Genomic DNA, 10402 nt, shown 5'->3' on the forward strand with positions numbered 1-10402 from the left:
CAGTTCAGTTCAGTTCAGTCGCTCAGTAGTGTCTGGCTCTTTGCGACGCCATGAACCGCAGCACACCAGGCCTCCCTGTCCATCACCAACTCCCGGAGTTCACCCAAACTCTTGTCCTTCGAGTCGGTGATGCAGAGATAGACCTAGCTAAGTCTCGTCCCATTTGTTTTGTACAACTTGCAAGCCAAGAGTCACTTTTACATTTTGAAATAGTTGGAAGAAAATCAAATAATGTTTCATAACACAGAAACATTATATGAACTTCACATATCAGTGTCTGTAAGGAAGTTTTCTGAGAACACACCCATGCCCATCAATTTTCTATGGCTGTTTTTACACGACAGCACAGAGTGGAATCATTGCAACAGAGACTGTATGGACTACAAAGGAAAAGTATCTAATATCTGGCCTTTTGCAGAAAAAAGTTTCTCAACCTCAGCTCTAGAGTTCATGTGAGGAAAGGAGGCATTGAATTCCCCAGGTACTACAAAATGAACACCTCTTTACAAGCTTATAAACACATCTTTCTATGCAGTTATGGCAGAGAAGGCAATGGCACCCCACTTTAGCACTCTTGCCTGGAAAATCCCATGTACAGAGGAGCCTGGTGGGCTGCAGTCCATGGGGTTGTGAAGAGCCGGACACAACTGAGCGACTTCCCTTTCACTTTTCACTTTCCTGCATTGGAGAAGGAAATGGCAACCCACTCCAGTGTTCTTGCCTGGAGAATCCCAGGGACGGTGGAGCCTGGTGGGCTGCCGTCTATGGGGTCACACAGAGTTGGACACGACTGAAGTGACTTAGCAGCAGCAGCATCAGCAGCATGCAGTTATGGGGACTGTACAAAACAAAGAACAGAGAAAAGAGAGAGAGCTAGTAGGGTCTAGGTACTCAGCACCAACATTCCTTCAGGAAATCATTGTCATTCCTTTCATGGAAACACTCACTTTTAAACTATCACCTAGAACCTTGAAACTACAGGATTCAGAAGAAGAATAGTCAAATAGAGTGTGTAGGCAGTGTGGCCAGGAATTAACAGTAATCTTATGATCCACCAGGGACACCTTTTTGGGGTGCCACACTCTTCTAAGCTAAATTGTTATTCCTAATGTTCTCTCTCACCAGCCCCACTCCAGAGATCCTGAAGGAAACCACATAAAAGAGTGTGGAAAATAGGGGCGATGATGCAGGGAGTGGCCACTCCAACCAGGGCCTGGGCATTTGGGATTCTGAAGATGAGAGGGCTTTGCAGAAAACTGCAGCAACCAAAAACTAGGCTGAGGTGCCAGGGAGAGAGGATGGGCTAGTTAATGGGTACACCACAGATGAAATACACTCCTATAAAGGGCAGAAAGGGGGAAGAGTAGCCTTTTTTACCTTGTGGAGAGAGACAATAGCATCAGAGGCCAAGACAGAACTAGGTGTGATGTGCACACCCTTAGACAAAATAAGGTTATACAGACAGTACTGCTTCCTCAGGAAGGTATCTGTGATCACTATAGTTTGTGTAGCATTAAAAACTAAAAAGAGCTCTATATAAAACGAGAGGAGATAAAATCATGTGAATTGAATTGCAGCCTAGAAAATTTAGGAAACCTATGATTTTAAAAAGTTGTTCTGGGGACTTCCCTGGTGGTCCAGTGGTTAAGACTCTGCACTTTCACTGCAGGGGACACAGGTTTGATCCCTGGTCAGGGAATTAAGATCTTGCATATCATGCAGCACAGTAAAAAATTTTTTTAATAAAATAAAATTAAAAAGTGGTTTCTTCTTACTTACAATGCACATTTACCATATTGCTAACTACATGCCAGATTTATACATATATATATATATATATATATATATATATATGCTATGCTAAGTCACTTCAGTCGTGTCCGACTCTGTGCGACCCCATAGACGGCAGCCCACCAAGTTCCCCCATCCCTGGGATTCTCCAGGCAAGAACACTGGAGTGGATTGCCATTTCCTTCTCTAATGCGTGAAAGTGAAAAGTGAAAGTGAAGTCGCTCAGTCATATCCGACCCTCAGCGACCCCATGGATGGCAGCCCACCAGGCTCCTCCGTCCGTGGGATTTTCCAGGCAAGAGTACTGGAGTGGGGTGCCATTGCCTTCTCCGACATACATATATATATGTATGTATGTATAAATATAAATACAAATACATTTATATCCTCTAAGTTTGTGACAATTGAGCAAGAAATAGTAGTAGTGTAGATCTTCATTTGATTAATGAATAAAACAAGAATTGAAGAGGCTTAATGACTTGCCCAGTGTCACACTGCTGTAAGTGACTGAACTAAGATCTGAGGTGTTTCTGACTCTCCACTTTACTATATTTACTTAAGAGATGAGGATTACCACCTCCAAAAGACATAAAGAGCAATTTCTCCAGGGTTAAATATATGTCAGTTTATTTTAAACATTGTTTGCTTAATGAGAATAATTGAGGTATCAATTTTAAAATAATTGAGGTATCATAATTTTAAGGAACATGATTAGTAGGAAAACAATTTTTACAAACTTCAATATACCTCATGACTGGGAGTTAGGTATAGTTTATTTAGTCTTATGACCAACTAATTTTACCTGGTACGAATGGATCAATGTATGGAATTTGATCTTTTCCATGACAACACACTAGCCAGAATCAATAAGAGACATTTTTGAGAAATCTAACCTTTGACCTCAAAGGTCAAAAGAGAGGATAGGAAGAAAGAGAGAAAACTCATCATCACTGCAGGACCAAAAAGTCTCAGTTAAGCAACTAGTTTTCAAGGGTATTGGAGGGGGCGGGGGCGGGGTTTACTATGAAATACCTACAGAAGAATTAGAAATGAGAAAAATAAAATAAACTTTGAATAACACATCATAAAATGGAGCAGATAACTGCAGAGTCATCTATCTAGGACAAGTGCCTGAGTCCCAGGCCAAAAGTCCAGGATTTTAAGCATTAGATTGGGTTTGCTAATGGAAAGCAGGCACTGGGTGGCCAATAGACTGGAGCAGAGGTCTCCAGAAGCAAGTTCCTCTTTAAGAGTAGCTCCTCCCATTTTCCAATATCACCCTACTAGAGCGTTGATTCAGGGAAGTATTTTTTCTTTCAAACTGCTCAGACGTTTTGGACAAGACTTAAATCTACAGAAAAAAGGAAGATTACAGAAAGGTAGAAAAAGAATGATACTGCAATGATTTGAGAGTGGGGAGAGTGGGACTGGTAAATGGAGAAGGAGTATGCTACCTTTATACCAAATATGGCCAAAATGAGAATGACATATAGTTCAATAGAGATCCTTCTTTTCTGAGCAGTAAGGGTTCTAATTTTTGTTATCCAAATCTACTTTTCTGTGTAGCTATGTGATTTTGCCTTTAAAAAAAAAAAAGAAGTAACAGTAGGGTCTAAAGATATTGTCAGGAATAGGAAAGAATTAGGAAACAAATTTTTAGAACAGAGGTTAAGGCTAGTAGCTAGTGAGAAGTTATTTTTAGATAAAGAGATGATTTTTATTTTTAATTGAGAAGGTTAAGAACATTATTAGAGGAAGAAACAGATGACTACCTGGCATACTGAAATACAGATGGAACCAGACCTTATTCTTCATCAAGCCTTATGTAAAGTAGAAAGAAGAAATGAATATGTGTGTGTATGTATATACATACACATCCATATGTCTCTTCATATATATATATGGGAGTGGGTGTGAGTATATGTACATGTGTGTATATATATGTATGTGTGCATATATACATATATACTTACGCACATATATTTGTTTCTTCTTCCGTATATGCATAACAGTTTGTGGGTATAAGTGTGTGCATATGTGTTTTAGTTGTGAATCTCTGGGCCTTTGCACAGGTAACTATGGTGAAGAAAGTGGCCATCATTGGAGCAGGCATCAGTGGCCTGGCCTCCATCAGAAACTGCCTAGAAGAGGGACTGGAACCCACCTGCTTTGAGAAGGGTGAAGACATTGGGGGCCTGTGGAAATTCTCGGTGAGTGGGATATCCATGCAGCAGACTGGGGAGTGAGGGGGGAAGTGTGGGAGAACACATTGCCTGAGCACAGGCTGTCATGCCAGTTACACTTGCTCTACAAAGCTTAACATCAGTAGCAGGTTGGAAAGTAAATACCTTGCTTACTTCAGAAGTAAAAGGGATAGTGAGCTGGTCAGTCTCTGTGTACAGAACTCAACTCCAATAAATCATTAATAAGTGAGCCACTTGGGGATAAAATCCATGGTCAAATATTGGTTAAGTTTATGTAACAGAATTACATGAGCTAATCATTTAAAAATTGATGGTTCTTTCCATTCATTTGTTGAGTTTCTGGAACAACCTCTTAGAGATTCAGACCACAGATTTTAAGATTTCAGGTGCTGACTTTTGGTCTGGCCAAAAATACATAATTCTTGAGATTGCTGCAAGAGGAACCAAGAAGAGGACACACTGATTTGACATTCTTCAAAGACTTTTGTTGTTGTTCAGTCACTAAGTCATGTCCCGCTCTTTGCGACCTCATGGACTGTAGCTTGCCAGGCTTACTTCTATGCATTTATATCAAGGACTCTATCAGCAGGTATGCTTGTAAGCTGCTGTGAGGTCACTTCCTGTGTTGTCTAACAAGTATATTATCAGGTGTGGAGGCTTCCCTGTGCCCCAACTCTCTCCGTGCCTACAACCTTAGGAATACTCTCTGGTTAAGCCTACTCCTGTTTTCTTCTTCTTCCAATAAACCATAAATACATAGGAACACAGGAAGATAAATAACCCCATTTTCTTGTTTTTACCATGCCACACAATATGTGGGATTTCAATTTCAAGGATCAAACCTGTACCCCCTGCATTGGAAGCACGAAGTTTTAACCACTGGACCACCAGGGAAGTCCCCAGTAATCCCTTTTAAACCACTATTCCCTCCACAAGTACAAAATTAGTGTTAAACTTTATACCTTAATAGAAATGTTATGTTTAAGAAGAAAGTGTCTATGATGGCTCTTTAAATATTATCAATATATGAGAATTGTTCTTATTGATATAGATATTTTCTAGATTTCAAAGAACTCTTTTTGAACCACTCAGCATCGATTATTTTAAAACTGGAGTATAATTGCTTTACAGTGTTGTGTTAGTTTCTGCTGTACAACAACATGTATAAGTATACATATATCCCCTCCCTCTTGAACCTCCCACTCACCCCCATCCCACCCTCTAGGTCATCGCAGAGCGCTGAGCTGAGCTCCCTGTGCTATACAGCAGCTTCCCAGTATTGCGGAGCTCAGTGTTTATCACTGGAATGTGCTGACAGAATTTCAGATTAGCACAGTGAAGGCTGATAAGGCTGTTTTATTAAGTACTTTCTATATACCAAACACCTTTCTCATTTCATTCAATCTTTATAATAATCCTATAAGCTAGCTATGAATTTTCCCTTTTACAAATGAATGTGAAGCTTAAAAGAAAATTTTAAAAAAATGGTAAATAGCTTGTGAATGGCAAACACAAGACTCCAATTCAGTCTGACTTGTATTTCCAGTTTGAATTCTTAATCCCTTAATAACTTGCTGGGTGCCATTTCAACAAGTGGCCTGTTGAGCTGGCAGGTCTTCTATCCGGTGATCTTAACCAGATCCTCAAATTCATGCTTACTTTGCAAAGCATTGTTGAACAAAGACACGGCTGATAAAGCTTTTTAGAGTAGCTGCCTCTCCTGTTGCTCAAGGAAGGCTTTAAAATTTGAACTTAGCATCATGGAGGGATAAACTACTCACCTGCAAGCATGTGGTACTCTTCAAGAAAAAAAAAAAAATTTACCCCAGAGGGTGGAACCACAAACCCAGAAGCTGGAGCCTTGAGACACAAATGCTTATTTCCCAGAACTTGAAACCTAATGAAATTTACCCTTCTGGATTCCAAAATTGCTTGGGACTGATGACTCCTTTTTTTCCTTCCATTTTCTCCCTTTTGGAATGAGAATGTTTTTTACTGATACCCTGTGACTGTCCCATCGTTGTATTTTGAAATAAGATAACTTATTTTCTAGCTCGACAGGTCCAGAAATAGAGAATTCTGTCCCAGGGTGAATTACACTCAGAGTTGCTTTCATACCTGATTCAGACAGTTTAGACAATGAGATTTAGAATTATTGAGTTGATATATGTGAGATTTTGAACCTGGTTTGATGCTGCAGTGGACTGAGACTTTGAAGATGTTGAGATGAAATGAATGTAGTTGACATGTGGGATAAATGTCAACCCTTAGGGGCCTGACAGTGAACTGTGATAGGCTATTCTAACAATGGGCCCCTCAAAGATGATAGCAGGTCCTGATCCTAGAACCTGTAAATATTTCTAATGAGGGAAAAAGAAGATATTTACAGGTATGATAACATTAATAATCTTGAGACGATGAGCTTATCTTGGACTATCTGTGTGAGGCAAAAATGCCATAACATCTATCCCTAAAAGAGAAAGTCATGGGACTTCCCTGGTGGTGCAGTGGTTAAGAATCCACATTTCACGGGTTCAATCCCTGGTCAGGAAACAAATATCCTACTTGCCGGCCCTGGGGCAACTAAGCCCACACACCTCAGTGAAAGATCCCACATACCACAACTAAGACCTGACACAGCCAGAAAATAAAGTAAACTTCAAAAGAGAGAGAGAGAGAAAGGCAAAGGGAGATTCGACACACAGAAACAAAAGAAAAAAGGGAATATGACTTTATCAGAAAGAGAGATATGAAGATGCTATGCTATGACCGTGAAGGTGGAGAAAGGAGACATTAGTCAAGGAATACAGGTGGCCTCCAGATGCTAAAAAAGCTAAAGAATGCTGGCATCCAGCAGGAGCAGGAAGAGATAATGAATCTCCCCTAGAGCCTCTGGAATGGACTTGGCCCTGCCAACACTTTGATTTAGGCCCAGTGATGCTGGTTTTCAACTCCTGGCCTCTGGAATCATGAGGGAATAGATTCCTGTTGCCTCAAGCTGTCAGGTTTGTGGTAATTTAATTAAATTTAAATTTAATTTAATTTATAGTAGCCACATGAAACTAATACAGTTGATTATTCAGCATTCCCTAATTTTTTCACCTCTGTGGGAGGACTTGAAGATGCAAATGATACTGTGACTTGCAGTGTTTCTCAAATACCTCCATGAGTCTGTAGCAATATACCTAGAAATCACATTACAGGATTATACTATAAAATAAAGTTAAATTTTGTATTTTCATTACAGTTAGTTTATAAAGTCAGCATTTTACATTTTCTAAGATCCAAACATTAGCTAGGTGTAAAAAAATAATAATAATAAAACTGCAGGGACTTCCCTGGTAGTCCAGTGTTTAAGAATCCATGTTTCCAAGGCAGAGGCCATGGGTTCGATCCTTGGTCGGGGAATCAAGATTTTGTGTGCTACATAATGCAGCCAAATTAAATTAAAAAAGGAATGTGCACATAATTAAAACTTTTGTAGCTTTTTTCTACAGCACTTTCTTAGGTCCTTCTATTAATAGTTCCTTCTTCTAACCCAGATCTAAAGGCAGAATGATGTATTTGCCTCATCTGCTTCGATCACTAAGAAAATACTTTATGACTAGGCTGCAGATCTAAGGAGAAGGTCTTTCTCAGGAGTTCCACAAACAACATGTCAACAAATTTTCTGGATTTTGGCCTGAAGTGTCATGAATAAAGTCTCCTTTTTCTGGGAAGGCAATCCTTTGTTCACTTCCTCTGATTTTTTTTCTAGCCTATGTATCACTTTGATCTTTAATATTTAGTCTCTCCTTGTGTTGACTATAATCACTGTCAAGCATCCTCAACTCATCCAAAGCTGTGAATTCCTCCACCTTGGCATCCCACATGCACACTAGCAGAGTTAACTACCCAAGGGAATAGCAGAAAACTCTCATCATATTTCAAAATCACATTGCTTTCTGATGCAGATTTGGCAACTAATCTACCACTGAATTACTTTTCAATAGCAAGCCAAGACACATTGGCTTTTGATGTGATTGGCATATTCTAATATGACACTAAAAATTTGTATTCTAGGGGCCTGACATCTTTGAGTTATATGAGCCCTAATTAAATTTCTAGTGCTCAGTGCTTTTCATTATGAACTAGCAACTCTACAAGAGTGATCTACAGTTTGATCTTTCATCAAAGGGAAAACCATTTCAGATAGAAAACAATGTTAATTTTTTTAAGGAAAGAAAAAATGTTTTTCTTTGGAGTCCCTTTTAGAGTTTTTTTGACTCTTTAAATTTGAAAACGCAATCTTATGAACTGACTAATATTTACACAGTTGTTTCCTGTTTGTTTTTGGTTTTTTAAGGATCATAGCTTCGGTCAAATAGTAACTTAGCAAGCATTGCATCTTGCACTTTGGTCTGTCATTAGTTGATATACAACAAACCCTGTATTTTAAAAAGATGAAATATGCCTTATTTTCAAGTGCCCATGGAACATTTCTAAAACTGATTAAGTCAAAAAAATCCTCAAATTTTTGGAAAAAATATGTAAGTAAAATGTATGGCAAAACCAATACAATATTGTAAAGTAAAAAAATAATTATAAATAAAAAAAAGAAAAAAAATAATAAAATGAAATCCTCAGGTGACAATACAATAAGATAGAAATTTATAACAAAATGAAGATGGAAAATACTGCCTCCAGGAAATTAAGTTCTCTCTTAAAGATCTATTAATTAATGTTCTTTTAGAAGTTTAGACTCAGTAAGATAAATGATTGATAACTTAAAAAAGAGAAAATAGAATGGATGAAAAATTATCAACTGCTGACTATCTGATTTTATACCATGAAGGATATCAATTGGAAAATGGTTACAAAAAATAAGATAATTCAATGAGGTGGATGATCACAAAATTGCCAGACAAAAATCTATAGTTTATATATGTTGTAGAGTTAGCAAACTGGCTTGGCTCGTCCATTTTATTTGATCTCTATGTTTTTAATTTCGGTCCATTATTTTAAAACCAGGATATTTCACATAAAAATATAAGGAAATGTCTTCTTTTGAAGAATCAGAAAATCAGGTAACCCTGGATCTCCTCTTACTCTAATACATAGAATTTGAATTCTCTGTTTCATCATGTTCATTTTTGATTCATTTCTTGTAATTTTCTCTGCATTTATAGAATTTATTTTGACTGGTGCTACATAAAAACAATAATCCCTTAGAATTTGGGGAACAGATTCATTTACAAAATTTTTCATTTTCTCTTATTCCTACAGTCATACCATTCTTTTTGTTTAATTAATCTTCATGTCTATATTATTACAACCATGTAAATATCATTGCTAAGCTGCTTAGTGGATTCTGATTATACTTTCTTTCTTGATTAACTTTTTGTTTTCACTGGAGTTAGTAACTGCCTTGTGGTCTTTGTTGATTTAATGTTACAATGCTATTCTAATTCACTCCCCAACCTCTCCCACCAAATTTTGACTCTCCTCTGAACAGTTAAATACATGAGGTGTTTCACTGGCTTAATTCTTCTCTTAACTATCTCTTAAAGACACTCTTCTGGATTGTTTCCCTTCTCTAGGCTAACCACACTGCTATTATCCTGGTTAACCCTGTTTTCTGAAAACTTTATCTTGCTACTATTTTTTTATTCTCTCATTTTATTTTTTAATAAATTTATTTATTTTAATTGGAGGTTAATTACTTTACAATATTGTATTGGTTTTGCCATACATCAACATGAAATCTGCCACAGGTATACACGTGTTCCCCATCCCGAACCCCCCTCCCTCCTCCCTCCCCGTACCATCTCTCTGGGTTGTCCCAGTGCACCAGCCCCAAGCATCCTGTATCCTGCATTGAACCTGGACTGGCGATTCGTTTCATATATGATATTATATATGTTTCAGTGCCATTCTCCCAAATCATCCTACCCTCTCCCTCTCCCACAGAGTCCAAAAGACTGTTCTATACATCTGTGTCTCTTTTGCTGTCTCACATACAGGGTTCTCGTTACTATCTTTCTAAATTCCATATATATGCATTAGTATTGGTGTTTTTCTTTCTGGCTTACTTCACTCTGTATGATAGGCTCCAGTTTCATCCACCTCATTAGAACTGATTCAAATGTATTCTTTTTAATGGCTGAGTAATACTCCATTGTGTATATGTACCACAGCTTTCTTATCCATTCATCTGCTGACGGACATCTAGGTTGCTTCCATGTCCTGGCTATTATAAACAGTGCTGTGATGAACATTGGGGTACACGTGTCTCTTTCAATTCTGGTTTCCTCGGTGTGTATGCCCAGCAGTGGGATTGCTGGGTCATAAGGCAGTTGTATTTCCAGTTTTTTAAGGAATCTCCACACTGTTCTCCAGAGTGGGTGTACTAGTTTGCATTCCCACCA

General features: G+C 38.2%; 1 protein-coding gene and 1 non-coding gene across 4 annotated transcripts in view; both read left to right on the forward strand.

The window, feature by feature from the left end:
* Positions 1-1626: 1626 nt before the first annotated feature.
* On the forward strand, positions 1627-1699 carry TRNAE-UUC. Its single transcript has one exon. It is a non-coding gene; the product is annotated as a tRNA-Glu (tRNA).
* A 1307-nt stretch (positions 1700-3006) lies between these two features.
* FMO3 (flavin containing monooxygenase 3) overlaps positions 3007-10402 on the forward strand; it is an 86525-nt gene continuing 79129 nt past the window's right edge. Inside the window, exons 1-2 of one of the 3 annotated variants that reach the window (XM_010836717.1) lie at positions 3007-3170; positions 3864-4001. In XM_010836717.1, the coding sequence (XP_010835019.1) occupies positions 3870-4001 (132 nt within the window). In that variant the 5' untranslated portion in view covers positions 3007-3170; positions 3864-3869. The other 2 variants (XM_010836720.1, XM_010836719.1) reach the window with 2 other exon arrangements.

This window comes from Bison bison, unplaced genomic scaffold (genome assembly GCF_000754665.1).
Source record: "Bison bison bison isolate TAMUID 2011002044 unplaced genomic scaffold, Bison_UMD1.0 scf7180017864064, whole genome shotgun sequence".
Classification (NCBI taxonomy): domain Eukaryota; kingdom Metazoa; phylum Chordata; class Mammalia; order Artiodactyla; family Bovidae; genus Bison; species Bison bison.